Genomic DNA, 24,822 nt, shown 5'->3' with positions numbered 1-24,822 from the left:
CGTTGGACATTTTTAAAATGCTGTGTGTCTGATTTTCAGTTTCAGAATTATTACAGACCAATATACTGTACATATCATCTCTCTTCCATAGTTAAAAGATCTCACCATTACAAAAATGCGCTTTTTTATTGAAACCAAGACCTGAAATTATATTTACAAGTGAGTAAAAGTAAATGCGTGTTGCAGTTTATTATTTACACATTACGTTGTCATTGTTTGTCTGAACCGGCCTGCCGGTTACTAGAGTAACTATTCACAAGGTTTAATGAAAAAGGTGTGAGATCAATGTTTCATTAGTATACAGTAAAAAGTAGATTAAAAAAGTAAAAATACAAAATTCTTAAAGGTTTTCTGAATCCCAGATAAGGGTCAACATCGGGACGATTGGCTAATTTTGTCATTTAACCATAATGAGGCCCATGTTGATTCACAGATGAGAGTTCTGCATCTGTAACACACCAGAATTGTACGAGTGAATTTGTGATATTGGCAGGATAATTCTTTGGTTGTGTTACATTGCAGGCAGGTTATTTGGACTGGTTGTTGTTTCCCTCAGATGACTTCCAGGTACACGGGAATTTCGCTGGTTGTGTGCTGGTCTTCCCTCACTTCTCTGAAAGCCCAGACAGCTCTCCTCTGCTGCTGAAAAACCAACAGCAAGAATAATGAAAGCACTCCAATTAGAACAGGTCTTGGACAAACATGTCACACAACTTAATTATTATTGGTTGGTGGATCAAAGCATAATATGTTTCATTTGTGGTCGCTGGATTCCCATCCATAAAAGGATGCAACACTCTCTTTGAATGCATGGCAGATGTACAGTACTGTAGCTCTTCTCTGCCTCTACTCAGATTTGATCATTTGATCACTCGTGGGTTCAGAGCATAGACAGAGCCACCCATGGACAAACTCTTCTGTGTTAAAAGGTCAGGTGTTCTGCTACTGGAGAATTATATACTGTACTGTCTGGGTGTCAAGTGTCACCTTCTCAATCAGGCCCTATGCCATTGAGTCCTTGCCCTTTCTCTCTCTCTAAACTCCTGCTTGGCACGTTTTGGGACTGATAAACATGCATGAGTAAGCTCTGAGTCATGGCCTCCCATGAGATGGGTGCAGCCCTGCTCTGGCCCTGGTTAGTGGTTTCAAGTACCATTGAGGTCTGGATCTGTAGGGAACACTATATTGAGTACATGCCTTTGTGAATTCCAAATTGAATCAAAATAGATTCTTATTATTTTTAGTAATAAATGTATTTTTTTAATATGAGATTTTAACTGCTGAATCTAAATGAGTTAAAGAATGTCCAGTAATGCACTTCCTGAAAAGAAAGCCTTGATTGCACAATTGTACCAGCCAGTAGGCAGCAATGTTTTTAAAAAGCGAAGAAGGCTCCGCAGCCATAACATTGTGTTTTCTTTTCCTCTCTTTTCAGCATGGAATAAACCTTTACACGTTTTTTAAAAGTTCAAATTCCTCCATGAAAACCTGAAATAGTTATATCTGTGGCAAATTTTATTTGCATCCTGAAAAGTTATTTGTATTTTTCTAATAGATTATTACCAGCTCCGGACAATCTGAATTCAAATATTTCCTGTCTCAAGTTTTTTGATTATAGTGTGCTGTTTCTCAAGGTGAACTAAATAAAATGAGAGGAATAAACAAGTCCCCAAAACACTGCTATAGACTAGACCTCCCTTCCACAGGGGGCACTGTGTTCTCTTAGTCCTCTTAATTCTTTGGAAGCAAATACAATCACTGGCCTGTTGAGCCTCTTGACTCATTTATGGGCTTTACTCTTTAGTTAAAATGCTTGTGAATGTTCAGGTTTTGGTGAAAAATGAATTATGTGTTATGTGATCTAATCGTGATTGTACCTGCTTGGTGCGTACAAAGCACGGAGTGCAGTTTTCATAGAGCATCTGGTAGCTTCCATTGGTATAGATGTTATCTGCCAGGTTGTAGTTCATGTAGAGAGGAGTGCTTTCCCGGTAAATATCTAGGTTTCTTGGAATGTAAGGTCTGTGATAGTTGAGTACATGCCTGGAATAAACAGACAACAGTTTTCTCTAAGTAAGACTTAAAAAAAAATTCAAATATGCTAAAAACCTCAGTTTTCAAATGTAATATCCTACAGCAGAAAACACTCATTTAAGCAATATTCAAATATGGTACCCTATCTAACAAAAGTACATTTCCATTTGAGACCTACATAAAAGAGAAGATCTTTGACTTTACTGTTCAATACATCAAGGGGTCATTATCAGCGTGCATTTTCTTAACAACTTTATTCAATTCAGGTTCGCAAGGGGAGCCAATTCCTACCTCTTGGCAAGCAGTGGGGATACATAGCGGTAAACCCTGGTCAGGACAGCAGTCCATTGCAGGGCAGACACAGTTAAAAGACAGAAGTTTCAAGGATGTCAGAAGGGCATGCCATGGAATGATAAGGAGAGCAGTAGAGGCCCTATGCGTAGCGGCAAAAGGGGCAACATGGAGGTTAGCCCGGGCTCAGGGGGTCAGACGATGTCAGTATAGAAACCTATGCCCTCAGGCCATGGACGTGACGCGACCTGGTACTAGGCGGGTCTCACGACATCCGTACCCTCAATGCTGAGCCAGGAGCAGAGCAGACACAGGAAGTAAATAGGCAACACAACAATACACACCAGAAAGACATGAATAATCACAGGGAACTAGGAACAGGACAGAAGAGCAGCACCCTCTAGGTGTAGAGGGCGTGACAAGAAGACATGGAAACAGACACGCACACACTCACACCAGGGCCAGTTTTTCCAGAGTCTGGGGTTCAACCGTGTATGGAACAATTGAAGAAGACGACAAGGCTGCCTGGATCATTATTTCCCATTGAGAACATGGGAACATTGAGAACTTGCTTCTCAGTGGTCTGTACTGGCTTGGGGACTGCACTAGTGCCTCTCTACATACGAATAACCTGATAGTTTCATTTTCACCTCACACATCCAGAGCAACATGTTGTGTTCCTTACCTCCTCCTTCTTTTCTTGCAGCGCCACATCACAATAAGGATGGAGAGAGCGGATAAGCATATCAAGACAACAACAGCTGGGAGAATCTTCCACAGGAGACCAGCTGCCAAAACAACAACACAGATGAAAGATAGAGATAGAAACATGTTTGTATAGAAACATGTTTATACTTAGTTTTATACCTAAAGATCTACTAGCTCACCCTGGTCCATGATTTTCACGGACCTTCAACCCATGGCTAATATTACGAACATCAGAAGGAGTGAAGCCAGCTCTGCTGCAATAGGGGTTGACAACAAGGTTGGAATGCAATTCAGAAGAAACTATTGCTCTGTTCCATAGATGATTATGTCATAAGGACAGTGCTTCCAAGCACAATGCCAAAGAGATTTATAAAGATTTTCAGACTCTCTGGAATAACAGCCATTCCAACACGAGATGCACAGTTGATGATAAATAGGAAGGACTTGGATCCTACAGAAGAAAATCTTCACACTGGATTGTTCCTGATGATCTCACCATTTGTCTGATATGGCAGGACATATGAGTCATCGCCATGCTTGTTCCACGCTGTGCAGGCGATGCTGACCTTGGCCTGCAATGGCCCAGTTAGTGTTGCAGTGGCCTTGTGAGAATGGCTGGAGAACGTGAAATTAAAGGTGTCATCGGGGGTGCTTCCATTTACACTCCAGGTGATCTTGGCTGCAGGGTTGGAGTCCACCACACAGTGACACTGCACCAAAGCTCCACTGAGGATGCACGCTGACTCGGCAGTGACATGCGGTTTGTCTGCAATGCAGAATTGTAGGTGTACAGTGTGATCAGAGTTTTACTGAAATAAATTGAGAGTCGTAATCACTGGCCCATTTTTCAGCACTTCCTTATGAAATTTTACCACTTTAAAAAAAACACAAAAATTGTATTATCACACAATAGTTGCTGTGGTTTTTCTATAGTGGTAAGTTACCTTCCCTATGCTTTATTACACTAAACCACTTCTATTGGAAACATTCTGAAAAAATCATACTCAACGGCCAAAACATTGAATTGGATAGATTTAAAAAAAGTGATTGTCTTAATCTACTTGTACACAGGATGGATTTTCTGTAATAAATCTACATGTCCATTTATTTACTTCTTTTTGTAAAGTTATTATTTCACTTATTCTGAACATGAACCCGAAATTATTTTGCCGAGAATTTAAAATTTTTACACAGCCTTGAGACATTTGCAAGGAAATCACTAAATAAAACGTATTGGTGGGGGATTATGTGGATAAATGGTTTTTGGAAACTTACATTCTACACTGAGATACATTGGAATAGACTGGCTTCTTCCCAGCTGGTTTTCTGCTATACAATAGAATTGCATGTCTCGTGTCACATTGTAGACTTTGGTGCTCTCTGTGTATCGTTCCAGGTTGGTGGTTTTTCCTCCCTTCAGATAGAACCACTCATACCTTGAAACTGGGGGATCAGCCTTGCAGTTACAAGACAGGAGGACTGGAGATCCTTCTATTATACTCACTGTAAGGACCTCAATATGTACATCTCGAGGAGCAACTGCAAAAAATGAGAAAAGACGCTTGAATGGTTGAATGTCGTATCCATATCTTACTCTGCTGCTGTGTGCTTTGATCGACCGAACCCTCTGGTCACAGACAAAGGGGCTCACCAATGCATATTTTTCAGTAAAAAGTGCCTTCACCCCATTATCTAGTGGAGTAAAATGATGTGTCAGCATAAACCTAAACCTTTTTCACAGGTACCTTTCTAAAGTTCAACATCTCCCATCTTAAGTTTAGAGCTGATGTTTTACCAATAATAACTGTCTCAAATATTAGATTTTTTTTCTCAATTTCTGTATTTTCTCTCAATATAAACCATACTATATAAACCAGCACTTACACTTCACATACAGAAGTCTTTCTCTTGTAGCACTCTTCCCTCCCACATGTTTTACTTTACAGCTGATCCTGCAGTCTAGATAGGAAGGTGTGAAAGTAATGGAGGAACTGTAGGTCCAAACCCCCTGGTGTCCAATTGTGTGGAAATCACTGATGGTGCCATTGACTCCACTCCATTCCAGGACAGGAGGTTGAATGGGGCAGCTGTGTTTGACAGTGCAGTTCATGGTAACAGGCCATGCTTCTCTTAGGTTGCCAGGGTCACTGATCACAGGTCTTTCTGCATTTTCTTAAAGGCCAAGAAAGATGGTAAATGAATAGGTTTGTCATGCATTGGAAACATTTAATAAATTCTTGAATTGTGTGGTAGAAAAATTTTAAATTAACATGATTTGTCATGAGTGTAGGGGTATATACAGATAGCCCACATATCTTCATATCCCACCAAAAAACCTACTCTAGATTCAACACCATTAATTTTCCCTCTTGAACAGTACCATTATAGTTTCTGGTATACCCCACCACCACCAAATCACATTCTTGTTGTGTATAATTTCTTTAAATATGATCTTGGCGATCAATCTCTGAAGATCACCAGAGACTGGGCATAGCAAGATAGGGAAGGAAGAGACATTAAATGAAATTCCATCTACATACATCAACAAACTGAACTTCAGGAAGATGACAAATCCATTTTCAGTCAAGGCCTACAGTATATTATTAAATATCATACCATATCATACTGCATGACTGTTTTTCAAGACCAATTTGTGTTCCGTATTGCATTGCCAACATATTAAGAACATTAACCCATATGGTTACAAAATTTGTCCCATCTAACCCTTTGGTTGTTAGTAGCTTATTGATCTTTGCAACGCATCCAGCTATTTCTTGAAAGAAGCAATTGTGTCAACTTCAAGAACATGACTGGGTTGATTTCACCCTCCTACAACCCTTAGCACCTCCTGTTCCCCGATATGAATGCACGTCCACAACGTTTCCACTTGTGACATCTCTGTTGATTGTTGTTAATATAGTGTACTGTTTACTTGGTCAGACCTCTGAAGGATTTTGAATACTTGGGCCAGGTCCCCTCATAATGTTCTGTATTTGAAACAAAACTGTGGAGGACATTTATCCTGTCATCTTAGACAATTTCCTTAAACCTTGGAATGTATCTGGTTTCTCTTCTCCACACTGAAACCTGTTTATCAATATCTTTTTTATATAAAAAATCTTTAATGAATTAAAAATCTTAGATGGGGTAGTGATCTGTATATATGTACTGTATACGTACTTATTTTACATTTGACAATGATGTAACTTAAACCGCTTTCTGTTCTATTGAATGGATATCTTACTGGGATTTTCATCCAGCATTTAAGTTACAATTTCTCACCTAAAATATTAAGGCTGACGTCCTTCTGCAAGTTGTTCCAATTCTTCTGTCCATTTACCTTTAGGGAGACATAGTAAACTTTTGTGTCTTCTGTTTTAACATGATCTATCTTCAGGGAGCAGTTCCCCTGACTCATGTCCCCCACTAGGGATGTCCGTCCCTGGAAATGCCTTTGATTCTTCTCTGGCTCTTCACTATCAAATAAAACTTTCCAGGTTGAAAAAAAAATCTTATGGTTCTGGTATTGGACAGTTACATGGGTCTTTCCTATATCGCTTGGATATGTAGCTGTGCAGGGAATAATTACACAAGAGCCTTCCACTGCAGATATGCTCCCTGGGACCCAGAGTGACCATGTTGTGTGGTTTCCTTCACTGGATATTCCTGAGATAAGAACATAAGTAGAATATTAAATTAGTAATGCATGAATGTGAAGATGAAAACAATTTCTTGCTTTTCAAAGACAAAGAAAGAGCTACTTAGTGTGTAAAAGGATAAAGTTACATCACAATTGTTTCTCTGTTTACTTTTACTTATGTTCTTTTCAGTTATATTAACCCAATCTGATATCATACCACTGGGACCCAGTTGTCTAACTGGTTTGAATGCAAGAAAACATGCCATTGCTGTTATGAAGATTTGCAACAGAGAGTCAAGAAAGTCACAAAAACAGAAGTCGAACAGATTTTACACCACTGCTCTACATGGATTGCCTTTTTTTCTTCACTGGCTACTGCTCTGTCTAAGGTAATGTGACAATGGAGAATATTTCACAAGATTTCTAAATTAAGAAAAAAGGAAGAAATGGAACAGCTCTTGCCCATATGTTTTTGCCCTTAATGTCACTGTGATGGCCATGCATATACAGTCCTATATTGGGGAAGTGCAAGAGATGCTGACGTACAAAATAGTCCATCAGATGAAGAACCATGTGCACATAGTTCCAGTGGTTTTTATTAACTAAGAAAACACTTTAATACCAAAGGCAAAAGCCTGTTTATTGATATCCCCATTTCAGCAAGAATGGCCCTGATGTCTCCATCTGTCATCCTTTCACGGGAGTTTCAGGACGCCTATTGCAGAAAGACATCAAAAACCAAAGATATTCTTAATCTGGGTTCCCATTCTTTCAACAGCAGACTCATCTCCTTCTAAATCCCCTCCGTTCATTGGCAGAGTTTGGCTTTACACACCACTCGTCCTCCAGAGTTTGGTCACTCACTCTTGCCTGCTCTATGCCCATTTCCCACTGCTCCCCACCCCTTCTCACCTACCCTGTCCTTTGTTCTCTTTCTGCCCCTCGAAACTTTCCCCCTCTCCCTCACACCCTAAGCTGAAACATTGTGTTGGTTTTCTTTACCTTTCAGCATGGAATTAACCTTTACCAGGTCATGTACAGACAGGCCCCAAGTTCCACACCACCTTACGGAAGGAAGGTGCAGACTGCAGCAGTGGTGTATCTTTCACTGATGATGACACACATTCAACTTGGCAAATGAAGTATTGAAAACTCAGGTGTACTCTAGGACCAGAATTGAGAACCACTGAAATACTGGTTTATCTATAGATGTGGTAAACCTAGTAATTACCTGTCTCCTTACATTGCAACTGAATACATTTCACTCATTAATATGATTAAAATGATCTTTTATTTTGATTATCTGAACTACTGAATTGTAATGATCAAACTATCCCAAATGGCTTTGATCAGAAGTTCTGGCCATGTTCAGAATTGTAAGGGATAACTTCTGTAAATGCAGAAAATACTGTACATCATATTTCATATGTAGGAAAATTGTGTATTTTACTGTATTGTGCCTGTTTTAGTTCCTCATAAAGGAGTTTGAAAGGAGGTATTAGCTGTGCTGTTCCACAATGTGGTTTTCCTATGTTGCCATAAGATGGTGATGTCAGCTATTGGTCTATATCATTGTAGTGCAGGCAGTGTGAAATTTGGCTATTTCATATACAAGAAAAAAGTAATAAAATAGTCAGTTTGGCCCATATGGCTCATTTGTTTTTGTTTTTTTAACTAATTGATCGAAGGATCTCATTCTTGTCATTATGTCTTGATTTGCTCTGGGCTGATTATTTTGAAACATCAGCACAGATTTTCCCTCTAATACATTAAATAACTCTGAAGTCTAAAACTTTGATTTATGACAAGTGCAAGTGCAATCAGATATCCTGAAAAGTTATGCAAAAATGATGATTGTGTAATTATAGCAGGTTAGTGTTTGCTTAACCCTACATTCAGTTCTTCAGAAGAAGAAAAACATTATGATATATGTTGTGGTCTGTATTACCATGTGCTGTTTGAAATGTCTTTATATTTTTTTCTTATTATAGAAGTAATAAGCTATTATTAGGGTTATTATGTCCAGAATTACTAAATTAATTCAATGTATAATACATTATTAAATGATATTTACAACTCCTAATCTAAAGTGTTTATATGAAACCTTTGCATATAAAGGTCTAATATTCCTAATTAGCTTCCATGTGCTTCTCCACGTTTTTACAGAATATTAGGTAATGTACAATTGTTATCCTGTATCACATTTAATGGCATACATAAGCAAATGAACAAAATACGCTCCTTCATAACCACAAGTATACAGTAAGTTCATGTGCAGGTTCACCTCAGTTTTGTATGTCTGAGCTGTCACCGATTACCTCCCCAAATTTAAATTTAGCACAGAAACACACTACTATGAAAATATAAAGACAAGAAAGACTCACCTTGTATAAGAGCCCAGAAACTGAAGAGCATATGGCTGAATCCCATTACAGCAAACAGATCCCCAAGCCAGACATTCACCAGAGTGCTTGAGGGGAGTTTTTAGGAAGCTTACAGCTATCATTGCCTGTCACCCAGAAGCAACAGCAGTCCTGATGACTCAAAGTGCTGTTAAGTCATTTCATCACTGCACCACAAAGTCTTCCTCATTTCTTAATTAAGCTCTTCTTCCCACTGCTTAAAAGACCATAAAACAGGGAAGAACACCGCTATTCCAAAAGTCCCTTTTTTCTAAAATACATTCGCTTATGTATTCAGTGCATTTAATGAACAATATTGCCCTGAGCAAAAACTGCTGGAAAAACTCCTTCCAATTAGTGTCGTACATGACAGTGCCATATGTATTAATTTAATGAAACTAGTTTGAGCAGGTACTGTAGGCTGCAACAGGAACTGGGAAAGGATTATTCCATGCTGAAAGGCAAAGAAAAGAGACACATTTCAGCTGTGAAGCTTTTCTTCAGGTGTCTTCAGGTGACACATAAAACTAGTTGCTTTTGTTCCATTTATATAACTTTCTGTACCCAGTATTGCCAGTGCGCCCAGGGTTATGGGTGCTCCGAAGATTTCTGTTGTAAGTTAACACTATAATATATAGAAATATATGTACAGCTGTTACACTATAATGGAGCCTGTGGCCTGATGAGCCTCTATGGCTTGTATAAAGAAATAATCCATCCTTCCACTGCTTCACCCAGTTCAGGATCATAGGGGACCCAGAGCCTGAAACAACAGGCGCAACGCAGGATGCACCTTAAACACGATGCCTGTCCATCACAGTATAGGAACGTTGTGGACTATATTTTAAAAGCATCAGTCATATGTCAAACCACAGAGGCAATGTTAAAATGAATGTTTGAATCCTAAATGAACATTGAATCAAGCAAAGCAATTGTTCAGAAATGAAATTCTTCAACCTGTGACATACCGTATAACACAGGACACACAAAGAATAATTCATTCTCCTTATACCCTATAACAAAATAAATAGCAAATGGATCCAGGTCTATCTGTGATTACAGGTGCAATTACAATATTATGTCCACAGACATAGGGGATGAGTCAGTGGTCTCCACCAAAAATACAAAATCTGTTATTTGTTCCTTTGGTTCATCAGTTTCTTGTTTCTTATTTATTTTCTTTATCAACAAGCATGCCATTTGTGAAGTCACTTACATCACCACTGCATTCCATAGCACAGCAAACTAAGAAGAGTCAGGTCTTTTACTGTCTGATCTATTCCCCTTAAACTGAATAGGATTATGCACTCCAATAAAAATAAAACAACACTCTCTAATAGTTTGCCAAGATTTTTTTAGTTTTTAATAGTTTTTTTCAAAATGTGTTGATAAAATCTTTGTGCATCCCTAAAATACACACCCAACACCAACTTCAGTCTGTCCCTGCTTGTTTTTTTCAGACTATATTAGGTAACCAGAGATTGACTTCACATTTTCCAACACAAGTCATTTCCTTATCTGAGTTCAGATTATTTCTCAACGCAAGCTATATTTCAAACATAAACACAGTTGTTACATTCTTTTCAACACAATATACAGTATATAAAACACAGCAGCTGTTTTTATTAACAAATGATATGATCATCCTGAAACACACTGGGCATATCAAATGTTTCAATGCCAAAATGAAACATCTGTAACACCTGTGTGTTAGTTTGTCAGAATTATATACTATTTAGTTTAGAAGGCAGCTTTTTGTTATTTGTTCTTTGTAGGAGTAATGAGTTTGAATACTGGGAAACCTTGGGGTTCTTCTGGGTGGTTAGGACAGTGGGCCTCTGGAACTTGTCTGTAAACCTGTACGTAGGGTAACTTGTACAGTATGTGGTATGTTTATGTTGTGTGTGGTATAGTGTGTTCATTGTCACTGTTAATAAATGTTTAACCTACTGTGCCTGAATTAATCCTCTTTTCACCAAAGCTGTGCCAGAGAATAAAGAACTCAAGCACCTCTAACTATGCTTACTGCTCAGGTATATTCTTGGCAGAAATCTTTACAAGTCGGGGGTTATGTTTACTTATTTTACTTATTGATTTCCATAGCTGTCAATTTCCTGCTCATTCTCAATTTTGTAACCACCCGTAAGACCAGTGGTGGGTGAGTCACATTCATGTTAGACTGTTTCCTGAAATTCTCTTCGTAGGCTTTCTCATCTTAATCACAGAATCTCAAAAACCACAAGGCAGGACTCAAGAAACACAGGAAACAGGCGTGATGCCTGCTTCTTGGACAGAAGACTGTCTTTATTTTACAGCTTATTTCCATTTAATTAATCAAGAATCAGATATGATCAGCACTTTACCTACTATTAGCGTACATTTTATAATTGTTTTGAAAAAGAAGTGGCTGTTCATCAGGTCTAGCCTGCTTTAAATTGTCATGTCAGGTCATTTACCAAACTGCTTTATATCATACAGTGTCACAAGATGCCGGACCCTACCCAGCAAGCATCGAGCGCAAGGCAGGGTACACCCTGGACAGGACGCCAGTCCATCGCAGGGCAAGCGCAAGCCAGTCATACAGTACATGGGGACAATTTGGAGGCCATGGTAAAGGCCAGGGGTGAAATTTGATGCGGACACTGGGATATCTCCCTACTCTTATCAAGAAAATGCCTGTGGATCTTTAATGACCACTGAGAGTCAAGACCTCGGTTTAACGTCTCATCCGAAAGACGGTGCTTTAAATTGATTCTAGGTATTCTTTGTCTCGGAAGCTCAGATATCTTTCTTTACAAACTGTTGGCTGTCACTGAATATGAGAGCAGGCGATTGCTGGGATCTGGGTTTTGCCTCTGGATACCCTCTGGATATTCCGATGAACCTTATGTGAATGTTGAGATAAATATTAACTATAAACACTTACATACTTCAAAGATATGATTCTTGCAAAAAACATTTTAATTTAGAGAATTTCACTGCAGCAATGAATTTATTTGCATGGGAAAGACTGCTGTGGTTAACAACTTATAAGTGAAAAAGATCTGTAATTAAAAATTCCTGACCAAAAATGTCAGTGTTGTTGTATGTGTCAAAAAATGGTGGAAAGTTTTATTATATACCCTTATGGTATATATCAATAACATTTTATGGGTTTATTTCCGATCAAAGTTAACTTTGAATCTGGACTATAGACTTTCCATTATTTACTTCTACTATCTCACTGCCTAACCACACCTCTCTTCTGTATCGGACTGTGCCTGCTACAAACTAAGACAAGCAAAAGTGTAAAGAATTTTATAATTTAGTAGTCCCAGTGTCGGTTGCTACATTTAATAAAGAACTACGAAAATTCCTTAATTCTTACAGTACCATCAGTGGATATTTTCTATCAAAACCTGCAGAATTTCTGTCTGTGTACCTCAGAATCTCCATGGGTAAGCACTAAGGATCTGAACATGATCTTCACATTACCTTTATTTTACTGTATTTATCTATGTGCGATATTAATCAATAATCTAAAATCACACTATTCATTGTTAAACATGAAATATGCTTTTAAATGTGCATGAAAGTTTGATTTTCTCTTTAAATGTTTTCTGCCTTTGCACTGGCACTTTAGATAATACAGCACAAGATCTTATACTGTAGATATTAGAAGTTAATATTATACTTACAGTACATATTGCTAAACTTACATTTGCCTGACCTGAATGCTGACAGTATCGGATGTATTAGTTCAAAGAGCTTCAAATTTAAACTTTTTTAACAAACATATAGGATACATTATTCACAGAAAGGTACAATCTAGTAATTAACATTTATTGTTATTGATAAATTAGCGCATAACCTTGTTTCAAATGTAGGGTGCAGACTTCAGTCTGCATTACTAGCACTGAAATGAATCTAGATCAAAGGGTGATTTAAATATAAATATCCTCACCTGTTTTCAGATATTATCCGTTTTTATTATTTGCTTTTTAAGATGTATTATTTTTGAAAATCTGGAAACAGTTGTAGTTGAAACAGAGTAGTTACTCCCTTTGCAGGTCTCCACTGAGCTTGAAAAACACATAGAAGGAAGATTATGCTGGCAGGGTTGCTTATAATGGCGTTTCAGGACTGTGTGTGAGCCTGTCTGCTATGTTCATCATATCTACATACGATCACAGTGGTGCAAGATAGGTCTTCACATGGGCTAAGTGTTTGACCTGATATGGTTGTACCCCACACTAAAGAGAAGACGGCCTGAGAGTATAGACAGAAAATAAGATCTTGTGGGAGGTCTTATTGCATACTATATGTTACTACAGTACATACTACTGCAATGCACTGTATATTCTACTTTACATTATTTGTAGAGAGATGTAAAGTATGCAACATACCGTATTAGTTTATTGTGCCACTGGATGTTTTATGAACTGCTTCAAAAAATGAGGCCATTACCCCTGAAACAGAAACCTATTCTCTGGCAGTTATGAATGTGAGTTTCTATCATGGCATAGACATGCAATTTTGTGGGAAAACCAGGCAAGAAACCATTTTTAAATAAATGTTGCATCTTGAGTTGGGACGTGCACCTGCGAAGGTTTATTATATATTTTTTCATCTTTCAGCCTTTTATTCTTCTTTTGCTTATTCTTCTTCTTGTTCATTTAGCATAAGCTTACAATCTGTAAAACCTTGCTTTATGAAACAGGAGTAGTGCTGTGAAAATGCTAAATTGCTTGTGAATTATAGTTTATTTGTAGCAGCAGACTAAAGATCTTTCTCTCAAGCAATTAGTTAAAAATTCACAGCTCTGTTTAAACTTTACATACTCTGGGAGTATTGTGTCATGGCAGTTCAAAGATTCTGCTCTTCGTAATCTACTGTGTTTGACATCTGTGTTCGACACGTGAGCTGAGATTTTGACCAAACTCTGGTCTTTGTTGAATGGCATTTTAACAATAGGAGCTCGTTTTCCTTTGTCCTTTCGCCTGAGGTCTCTCAGGTTATGAATTTAAAATATTCATGTACAGTTCTTCCTGCTGCTCTCTCTAGGTGAGGGGAAATGGACTACAAGTACCTTGTGGTGAAGCACAAAGAATCATTGCTGGAATGGACCAAAGAGAACCCAGCTCCTTTGCTGCGCTGGCTGTTTGATGAAAATGTCCTCTCAGAGACTGCCTACCATGGCTTACTAGAGAAAACACAGAGCAACCGCATCATTGGGATGCTGGAAATGATCTGGAAGGATGACAGCGGTTGTAGGAAATTCATGAAGGTACTGAGAGAAGTGCAGGATTATTATCCACCTGAGCTAGAGGCCTGGCTTAATGAGCATTACAGAGAGCCAGAGAAACCAGCTCCTGCCAAGCCAAATGGTAAGACGTTCAAAGCTCCATTTTAAAGGTGGTTTACAGTCATTCAGTCAGTTCTGTAACTCAGGGTTAATGGAACATATGATCCATGAAGCTGGCTATTAGTGCCTTGAAAAATGTGGATCAGCGCGACCTATAATGAATTTAGTTTCCTCAATTGATGATTAATCAATTATGCAGAATGAAAAATGTTGTGATTAATAATACCCTCAAAGCAATTTTGTAGTTGCAAAATGGGATATTGGTGGTAGGAAATATGGTCCTATCTAGGAAAATGCTTTATTGCATGGACAGGGACCTTGAATTGGAAAATTATTTCGAATATGGGATCCCCTGGAAATGATTCAAGACAAGATAGTAGGAAAATGATTTAATGGAGGGAACCTAGAAACTGAAGGGAACTTCCTAACATGATTTTTGACTCTTACTGGTGGTAACAGACACTACACAGTGTAGCACAGACAGGTCAGAGCATAAACCACCCAAACTGTAAAATATGGTTTCTTTCCTCGTCTTCCTTCTTCTTTTCAGAAGAGAAGAAACCGAAATGTTCATTGCTCAGTATCTTAAAACCCAAGGTCAAGAAGTACAGCCTACCCCAGGCATCTAAAGGTATGACAGCTTTTGGCTCAATCTAGAAGTCATGGAAATAAGTCAATTTTTCCTCTAAAAACAGGGCTATGTCGGATTTATGTATGTCTGATAACACTGGGGACTTTTTCCTTTGTATCATTTTCAGCACATGTTTAAATATAAAATTATGTTGGTCTTTTATTATTTTGATTTTTTTTGTTGCATAGCACTAATTTAGTTTTTTTGAGTAGCATTAAATCATTGTAGAAACAAAACAATGCTGAAACAGTACATACCTTATAAAGAAACTATTTTGTTTTTATTTTATTTTAATTTTTTATTTTTGTTTAGATTTATTTTAGATTAATCAAATGCTTAATTACAGAATGTACTTTTAGTGACTGTATTGTCTTGAATTTATTAACAGTTGACTTTTTGAGCTTTTTAACAATTCTGGACAATTTATAATACAACCAATTTTCTTAGTTCATTTATTTGGATGATTCCAGAGAGGCAAATTGTATTATTTTGTGTTTGAAAAGACCATACTATATTAGTACTGTACATTATATGGTTTAAACTGCAAGAGAACAGGAGATTCACAGAGATCAAATATTCCTTTAATACATTAGAAACTGGAAAAACGTCTAAAGTACTGTATTAAATGAGTATTTAACTTAGGTGTATACCAAGCAAAAAATAGACAATATTCTTGAGTCTGAGAAAAAACTAAGTTCTAAATTAAATATTAGCTAAGGAAACAGGTGCTAGGAGAACTTAAGATAAACATAGTGTCAGGGCCTGATGTAATTCTACCAGTTATAGTTAAGAAAACAAGCAATATTATTCATTGGAACAAGTAATAGGTTATTCAATGCAAAAAAAAGAAGTTGTGAAGCCTTCTTCAGGTGTGGCAGACAGCGTGACTTGAGTAAATTGTGTAGAAACGTACAGTATAGTGAAAAAGGTCCTCTTAATACAGGTGCTGTAATATTAGTAAAGTGCAATATGGATAACGTTTTGTAATGATCTTGACAACAACAATAGAAAATGTTGAATGGGAGATTTTTAAGTATACTGTACATTCCTTACACAAGAAATTTGACTTTCATTACCTGTGCTCTTTTAGATGAAGATTCAAAAGTAGCAGGAACCCCCAGACAAGCTCAGTTTAAAGGTAAGATGATGAAAACATGCAAAATACTGATTACTTAATTGAGTTTGAACTTTTTACTTTTACTTTAATTCAAGTAGTAATTTGGATAAAGCATATTATTGAACATGCAAATATTTTCTTGCATACAAATAGGGTTTTCCATACTCACAGGTTATTCTCCAGTTATTTCCCCATTAATTCATTTATTTTATTTGTTTTGGGTGCAGTAGTTCACTATAAAAGTGGCCCTTAAGTGTGGAATGAAGCACATAGAAACTAAACTGAATAATAACCAATAATGTAAATTAGCATTACAATTCTTGTTATTTTGATATTAAGAAATTAAACATTAAATAAAATAGGGCCTACCTATACTTATATTTATTTTTTTTGTTTTCAACCAACACTAAATCATTAAACAACATTATAACCACACTTAGAAAATGTTAGAATTACTTAGCAATGTTTTATTGGGGTGGAAGGATTCCTGGAATAATGTTACATTTTATTTTTTCTTCATCGTATTATAGTACCACTTATCACACACAAGAAAAACATACTGAAAAGAACAGAAAAGATTGTAGACCATGTGGATGATGAGCAATCCCGGACCCACATTGAGATCCGCTACACAGACCTCTTTGTGACCGAAGAAGATGACAAGACTGAAGTCAACCAGCATGAATACTTCTCTCTGGCCAACAGGCGAGCACGTATCTACAACCACCAAAAGTTCCAGCGCATCCAACCCCAAGAGCTTCTCTCTGCTGATCCACTCACACGCAAAATCCCCAAGAGGGTGAAGGTTAAGGGCATTGCAGGAATTGGGAAAAGCATTGCCATGCAGAGAGTGATCCACGAGTGGGCACTGGGAATATCTATGAGGAACTTTACTTGTGTCTTTGATTTCACTTTCCGAGAGCTCAACCTGATCACCAGTAAAGTAAGCCTCCTGGACCTCTTGAGCAGCAGGTTTGATCACCTCAAGGGTATCCTACCTGACCTGCTGAAAGCACCAAAGTCTGTTCTTTTTCTGCTGGATGGCCTTGACGAATTCAAGTACAGACTTAACTTTGAAGATCAGGAGAAGCTCATCAACGTCGACACAAAGGTGCCTGTGCAGGAGCTGGTGGTTTCTCTTATTAAGGCAAGCCTGTTGCCAGAAGCATCCGTCATTATCACCACACGTCCATCTACCAATATCCCAAAGAAGTTTTTTCAGAAAAGTGCCATTATCCTTGGTTTTGAGAAGAAACAAGTTGAAGAATACTGCTCTAAATTCTACAAAGACAGTCAAGTGGCTCAAAGAGTATGTAATTACATTATTGAAAATGACAACCTCTTCGGTTTATCATTTATTCCGCTGTACTGCTACATCATCTGTATGGCACTTAGTAATATATTCAATAGCCTTAACAACCCTAAAAAACCCTTCGAGCTTAGTCCACCGAAGACTGTAAGTGAGGTCTATTATTGCTATCTATACACCGTGATCAGGCACCATGCTCTTAAAGATGAGAAGAAAGATGCCTCTAAAAAACATATCTTCTCAATGGTCAAAATGGAGCTCATGAATCTGGGAAAACTTGCCTATCACAACCTGTTGAGTAGTAAAATCCTCTTTGACAAGAAAGACTTAGAAACCTTTGGTATTAAGCCGAAGAACCTGCACAGTACTTTCTTGAGTCAGATACTTATAAGGGTGAAAGAGGAACAAGTGGAAATGTTTTCCTTTTTCCACATGACAATCCAAGAGCATCTTGCAGCTCTTTACTGTGTGGTAAATCTGGGGGAGGAAGACATTCTTGAAGGCTTGGATCTCTGGTTCTTTGGTACCTCTCCCAATAACACCACCAAAGAAATCCTCTGTGACTCCACTCGACTTTTAGACAGGGACAAACTGGAAAACCTTCAAATGTTTACTCGGTTCTTCATGGGGTTAGTTAAAGCCAGACTGGAGGGAAATTTAACTGGCTTGGCGGAGATCTTGAGCAACACTATTCTAAACTCACTCAGCCAATGGTTCAAGTGTCAGTTTTCTAAGGAAGTGCCCAACCCTAAAACTCTGAACCTTCTTCACTGTCTAATGGAGCTCCAACAAGACAGTGTGGCGAAAGAAGTGTCTCCAGAAATTAAAAGACTAAACCTGTTCAAAATGACACTCAACATTGTTGACTGTGCAGCTCTGTATTACATTCTCCAGTATTCACCCAACAAACTAGAAGAGCTTAACCTGGGCTATGCCAACATAGGGTACCAAGGACTGAGAAGGCTGAGGCCCATCCTACACAAATGTGAAAGTCTCTTGTAAGTATGATTTAGTGAACCTCTAGGGCACTTGTTTTATCTACTCTTGTTTTATTTTATTGTTGTATGCTAGTTGTTTTCTAAAGCATTGTAATGACTCGTGTAATTACGGCCAACCATACAGTATTATTTCCTCATTTTCTTCAGTGTGGCAGCACTTTGTTGATTTTTCTTTACAAACATATTGAAATTAGACCACACTTTCAGTGTTTTCTACATTACCTTTAATTAGATCTTAGGTAGAAATACTGGGTTTCAATAATTGCAATCAGATAAGTGGTTGCAGTTTTTAAAATCTGTGCTTGTCACTTACTGTAATTACTGGCAACTTTGTTAGCAATTATGTAGCTTTTTGAAGGCTTTCACTTCTGATTATAGTATGGTTATTGTTTATAGTTTGGTTATTGTACTAGCATAGTAGATTCACACAAGATGTATAATAGCCACAGGAAAATGAGCACTACAAATGGATAAAAACGAAGGAATGCCGAAGGATCGTTAGGGAACTGTGGAGCTGATCCAGAGAGTTAAAATAGTTGAGTGCAATGAAGTGGCAGGGCTAAAGGGCTTGTTAGCAGTCTCAGAGACCAATGGAAATGGCCACACTAGATATGGAGATGTGGAGAGTGCAGCTGGCTATGGTTCTAGAGTAGCTTTGTATATATAATCACAAGTTTTAGAATGCACCTTACAATTAAAAAAAACATATGCATGACATCTTTATAGCTTTGTTTACTGTTTGAATATTAAATTGTGTTGTCAGCTACACTGAGCACATATTGTACATCCTTGGCAATTAAACAGCAATATCGGCCTTTATTTTTTTTAAAACAAAACAAATTGATTTTATAAAGATTTTCAGCTATCAGTATATGATAAAAATGGGTTGAAGAATGGTGCCATTTCTGTTGCACTTTTGACAAAAGCTCCTGTATTAATAACGTAAGTGTGGGATTTACAGTAATTGTATTGTGATAGCTTCATCAAGTATTGTTTTCTGCTTCTTATTTGCACAGTTTGCGCTACAACTGCCTTGACAAGGAAGCAGCCATCTTGGAATCCAGTATTTTGAGATCCCCAGATTGTTGTGTGAAGAAGCTGTTGTAAGTTAACCTGTGAAAGCATTGCTTATGAAACTAGTAACTCATAATACAATCAATTCCCAGAGCATAAGGAAAATCAAGTAAAAAATGAATAGGCTCTTCCGGTGGCAGGCAATTTGTAGCTCCCTTGAAGAGCATCAGTTTCCGGATCAGAACAAGATTTCAATCCTAATGATACCTTCAGAGGAATATTCATCTTAATTCCACACACCATTTCCCTCCTTCCAAATCTGAAATGAATGCAGCCCTTCTAGAAGAATAAGATGGGGTTGAGCTGTACATATTTCAAAACTTTGTGAATTATGCAGTTCAAATTGTTCTTGAGGATTTTAGAGAGTCACAGCAAGTCATTTCAGTGGGGATAGTAGTTCAAGTAGGTGGCTGCGTCAGCATGCGTAGGCTGCAAAGGAAGAAGTAAAGGTTTATTCCATGCTGAAAAGAGAAGAAAAGAAACTGTGTCACACCCAAAGAAGGCCCCACAGCCGAAACGTGTTTCTTTTCCTTTACTTGTTCCATTTCAGAGGGGACGTCTGCTATCTATGTAGTTGTGTCCACTTTACAAGAAATCATAAGTAATATAATAGCTTTCTAATATAATAATAAATAATATTATAAAGTACTATGTAAGTATGGAAGATTATGGAAGAAACCGTGATAAGAAACAAGTTAGAAAGAAAGATACAATGGACAAATACAGCTGCTCTAACCTAAAATTAATGTATTATATAAAGAAATGTTGTACCTTTTGTAGAGCACATGGTAACAGTTAGGTTTAGGGCCTGGAAATTCCATTTTATAAATATAAATCCACCACAAAAGTCAGATTATCTCATATAAAAGTGACTTATTAATACATTCTTTACTATTAATAACTTTGTTTCGTTTATAAACCACTATTCGCAGTCCCCAAAAATAAAACATCAAAGTAATCTCCTCTGATGCTTGCCGGGAGAGGGAGGATGGATGGATGTAACATCTTCTGTTTCACAGCATGTGTGGAAATAACATTGGCTCAGAAGGTGTCCTGGAGCTGTGGACAGCTCTGGAAAAAAACAACACAGTGGAGGAGCTCTACCTGGACATCACAGGCTTCACAGAGAAAGGCACAGAGAACATCGTCAGCTGCCTGAGCCAGAACAGGACACTGAAGACATTGACGTAAGATACACCTCCTCTGTCCTCCTTGTCTTCGGGCAAGCTCACTACAACATGGCAGTATTTGACAGCAAAAGAACTACTGCAGAAACCTTTACACAATAACATTTGATCTAACCAAATGTGTGATGATTCAGGCAAACACCGTGTCAATAATAATAAATAATAATAATAAAATAATGAGAGGTAAGAGAGGTATACCACACTGTCACCTAGTGGTAAGAAATTACATAAGCAGGCAGTATTAGATATGATAAGTGACATTTAACATTATTTGTTATCTTGTAACATATTACCAAAATCTTGAATACACAAATTATATCCGATCTAAGGTCTGGAGGCTTGAAATGTTTGTTAGGATATAATCCCATTTCTGTTGGTATTAATTTAGCTAGATTTTATAATACAGAAACAGTTCTCATGTAGATTTGTTATTAGTTTGTGCTATTTGTGCTCTTGTTGTGCCTGCAAAGAATAAAACTGTATAATGGTATAGAAAGTGTAACATTCGAAAAGCAAGTTACTTTATGGCAAAGACATTATGAAGAGCTATAGTTTATGCAGACTTTGTAAAGGATGTTAAAAAATTTAGAATTTGTGATCACAATATGTGCATAATACTAAGATAATAGTTCTTTGTTTCTGTGTATACTGTGTATTTAATCACGGGCAAGCATAGAAGTCGTAACTTGTTGTTTAATTAAAACAAATATTAAAATCAGATGATGTAATTCAATCTTCCTCATTTGGCTGATACTGTAGTTTGCTTCAATCCAAGAATTTCTTCTGCTTTTTAATACGTTACCCAGCTTTAGGACCATGAGTGCACATTTTTTTTTACAGATGCCCATAACCTTTTGGTTAAATAAGTTTAGCCTTATTTCATTACTAAACACACTCGCATAACAACAATTGTGTGTGGCTTCCTCCTTAAGCCCAAACACGGATCCGAAGCACATGTAAATCCTGCAAGTAGCATATATTCAGACAACTCGAAAGCAATTACAATCACCATACAATCTTTAGGAGGGGTTTCAATGATACAAAAAAAAGACAAAAGCCAACAATACAGTTAGGTAAGCAACTTATTTGGAAGAACAAGATGTACTGTAAGTAGGTTGATGATTCACAAAATGATGAATGTGTGTAGATTTGGAGAATTTGCATAGGTAAAAATATCTTTGATTATATATATCCTTTCAGTGCAGTTTGTTTTTCTTATAGCATTGTAGGAAATGACATCGGAGAGCAAGGAAAGCAGAGGATGAGGGATCTAAGCAAACGGCGCTCCAGTCTAAAGATCATCGGGAACTTTGTGGATGACATGGGGCTGCTCGATGCCTACCTTGGCTGGGTTGAAGAACTGAAGGTGGATCGTGACCAGATGGACTCTGTGAAAAATGTCGACGCGCTGCAGTCAGTCCTACAGGGTCTGAGCCTTCCTGCACAGGGGAAAGCTGAAAACATGGAGAAGGCCAAGGAACTGAAGCAGAAAATCCAAGAACTTCTGAATGCTCCAAAAATTCCAGTGAAAAAAATATGAACTACGAAAACAATAAGTTAGACTTGTATTGTTTTCTTAAGATCTGTTGGACAGACAAGTGAAGTTTTAAGGCATACAAGCTGACAGGTCCATTATGGAAAGAAAGGGGTGTATAGAACAGTTTTTAAGAACAAGTGAGTGATGAGCATGAACATATTTTGTAAGAGTACAGAAGTCTAGGAAGCTCATACAATGGTTTGGGTAATTTGTTTCAGAAAACATGTAAATAATGTGTGGTTGAAATCAATCTGGTGCTACTTTACACAAAGCTCGTTTGTTGTTTTCATAACACTTCACAATATGTAGTGGAATGCTCAGACAAAATTATTTCTATAATTGATAGAAATAAAAATTTCATTAGGCATTTGAATCAATCAAAACAGGAGAATATAAATGACTGGAGGCCTGTTGGCCTTTCTTCCTCCTTTGGTTGCTAATAGAGGTATTTTGAAATTAGAAGGTTTCCTAACAAGTACATTGTTTAGAATTACTATTACTGCAGTCTGTAATTTGGTAAGCTTTGGAAAGCTGTATTAATACATCCTTCTGTAATAACCAGCAACATACACGTATATTACATTCTTCACAAACTACCCCTTTATGTTATTGACATAATGTACAGTAATATTGCTTAATGTTTACCGTACCCACGTTTTCAAGTTTTTCCTTTCATGCCGTGATCTCTGAGATCAGAACTGAATCAATTCTCTCTGCTGAATAACTTGGCTTTTCCTCTCACTAAATTGAATGGCTTAATGAATCAAAGGATGGACTCATCCACAGAATCTTGAATCAATTATTTTGATTAATTGAAATGATCAACATGGAAACATTTGAACAGATAGCAGCTATAGTTGGGGAGTCAGTTCAGTTTGGTTGGGAAATGCCTGCAGTCGTTGAAGCTGCAAGATTGAAATATATAATGTAATGTTTCTAATGTAGCAGGACAGTAGTGCTATTGAGCTTTGGGTTGTTGGTTTTTGGAAGATTTATGTTCTGAGAACATTCTGTTTTTTAATTACTGCAAAGATGTTTATGCTGGAGTGACAGTTTTTTTCCTGTACTTCTTGGAAAATTTCGCCTGGAGAACAATGCACTGCTTTTTAAAGTTGTACAAATTGCATTTTTTTTGCTATCACTGCAAATGGAACACTGTGAACTGTTAAATCACAAACATTTCGATTAAAAGGGTTTGTTAAACATATGGACAACCTCCTACTTGTTCCAAACTTTTACTTAGTGAACTAAGAGTAAACTTAGAGTTTACTTTGGTGAACAGCTGGAAACGAATTTACCAAAAATGGAGGTATCAGTTCTAGTTGTGCTTCCCTTTCTCTAGACACTGTTTGATTTTAATCAGAGAAGTAAGAGTAATGTACAACGATAACAGGTCACATTGACAAAGACTATCTCCAAGAACAGCATAAGGGCAGCATGCACAATATTGACTCTCCTGGGAGAGATGAAAAAATAAGATGCTAAATCCTTCCACTGGTGATAGTGTCTTTTACTTCTGCAGAAAGACACTACTCCCATCCTGAACAGCTGTTGACTTCTTCACTTACCCTAGATCCAAAGTCTTGCTGGGCTGTGACAACTATTTGACAACTATAAAAACATTATTTGAAAAGTAACACAGTTTCTCTTCAAACTGAGACAAACTGTTACCATTCACAACCCCTCTGTGGCTAGTTCTGTTGAACTCCAACTTGTTAAGAACAGATAATGCTGTGTTAGCAGTTCACAATGTGCTAATTTTCAAAAAAACAAATAAAATACACATGCGCTATGTACTGCATATGTTTTTTTAAACACGCCTCTGAAAGGAGCTTCATTAGGGCATGCTAAAAATAAGACAATGGGTCACTTGTGTAAGTATCATCTTGAAAGCAGAAGTGAACAATAAGTTTGTAAAAAAAACGACAAAGAATTACACACGTCTTATGGTGGGGATAAATGCCACAGAGTACAAATAAAAGCCAAAGCATCATCCAGATAAAAAAAATAAATTAATAAAATATATACAAAATGAGGCAATGAGGGAGGTGTTCTTATAGTCAAAAACCATTTTTCAACTTCCAGTTAGATTCTGCCCAGTGAATTTATATGATCAAATTGTTCCCTCTAATTTGCACACCAAACCTCAGCTTCCTCCCTGGTTGTGTCCATTCTTTGAACGGGCAATACTGGGGATTTTAATACTGTACATCTTAATTTCCTATTATGATTAACTTAAGGCAGTGATGTATTTGCATAGAATATATGTTATATATGGTTAAATGTCTAATTTTAAATTGTCAGAGCATTAATTTGTACTTCCTGTACATACAAAGTTATTTTTATTCATAAGGGAAAATATCAATTGTATTAACAGTAGCAGGAGCAGTAGGCGTAATAGTAGTTATGCATAACTTATAGAGCATCTGGTGGTCAGTACATTAACAGTTACAGAACAGAGGGGGTGATTTGGCCTATCTAGATCATTTGGTTGTCAATATCTAATTATAAATTAAATTATAAGCACCAGAGGATGTATTGAAACTGTCC

General features: G+C 37.3%; 2 protein-coding genes across 4 annotated transcripts; one reads left to right on the top strand and one right to left on the bottom strand.

Annotated features, from left to right (window-relative positions):
* Positions 1 to 182: 182 nt before the first annotated feature.
* psg4 (pregnancy specific beta-1-glycoprotein 4) lies at positions 183 to 9,153 on the bottom strand. 2 transcript variants are annotated; one of them, XM_088904977.1, is made up of 8 exons: positions 9,058 to 9,153; positions 6,316 to 6,699; positions 4,918 to 5,205; positions 4,309 to 4,572; positions 3,530 to 3,799; positions 3,011 to 3,113; positions 1,878 to 2,043; positions 183 to 642 (listed from the first exon to the last, which is right to left on the bottom strand). In XM_088904977.1, exons 1-8 carry the CDS (start codon positions 9,101 to 9,103, stop codon positions 553 to 555), a joined length of 1,611 nt encoding a protein of 536 aa, XP_088761103.1. In that variant the 5' UTR covers positions 9,104 to 9,153; the 3' UTR covers positions 183 to 552. The 2 variants fall into 2 exon arrangements, with proteins under 2 accessions (XP_088761103.1, XP_088761104.1); XM_088904978.1 differs by having other exon boundaries at positions 183 to 639.
* A 3,208-nt stretch (positions 9,154 to 12,361) lies between these two features.
* Positions 12,362 to 24,055, top strand: LOC148815095 (NLR family CARD domain-containing protein 3-like). Of its 2 annotated transcripts, none has more exons than XM_088904971.1 (8): positions 12,362 to 12,512; positions 14,119 to 14,441; positions 14,973 to 15,050; positions 16,141 to 16,188; positions 16,698 to 18,474; positions 19,491 to 19,577; positions 20,568 to 20,735; positions 21,957 to 24,055. In XM_088904971.1, the coding sequence occupies exons 2-8, from the start codon at positions 14,129 to 14,131 to the stop codon at positions 22,273 to 22,275; spliced, it is 2,790 nt and encodes a 929-aa protein (XP_088761097.1). In that variant the 5' UTR covers positions 12,362 to 12,512; positions 14,119 to 14,128; the 3' UTR covers positions 22,276 to 24,055. The 2 variants fall into 2 exon arrangements, with proteins under 2 accessions (XP_088761097.1, XP_088761095.1); XM_088904969.1 differs by having other exon boundaries at positions 14,970 to 15,050.
* The last annotated feature ends 767 nt before the right edge of the window (positions 24,056 to 24,822 follow it).

This window comes from Atractosteus spatula, chromosome 25 (genome assembly GCF_055471065.1).
Source record: "Atractosteus spatula isolate fAtrSpa1 chromosome 25, fAtrSpa1.hap1, whole genome shotgun sequence".
NCBI lineage: Eukaryota > Metazoa > Chordata > Actinopteri > Semionotiformes > Lepisosteidae > Atractosteus > Atractosteus spatula.
Note: the sequence above shows the minus strand (reverse complement) of the source record. Positions and strands in the feature narration are given on the sequence as shown.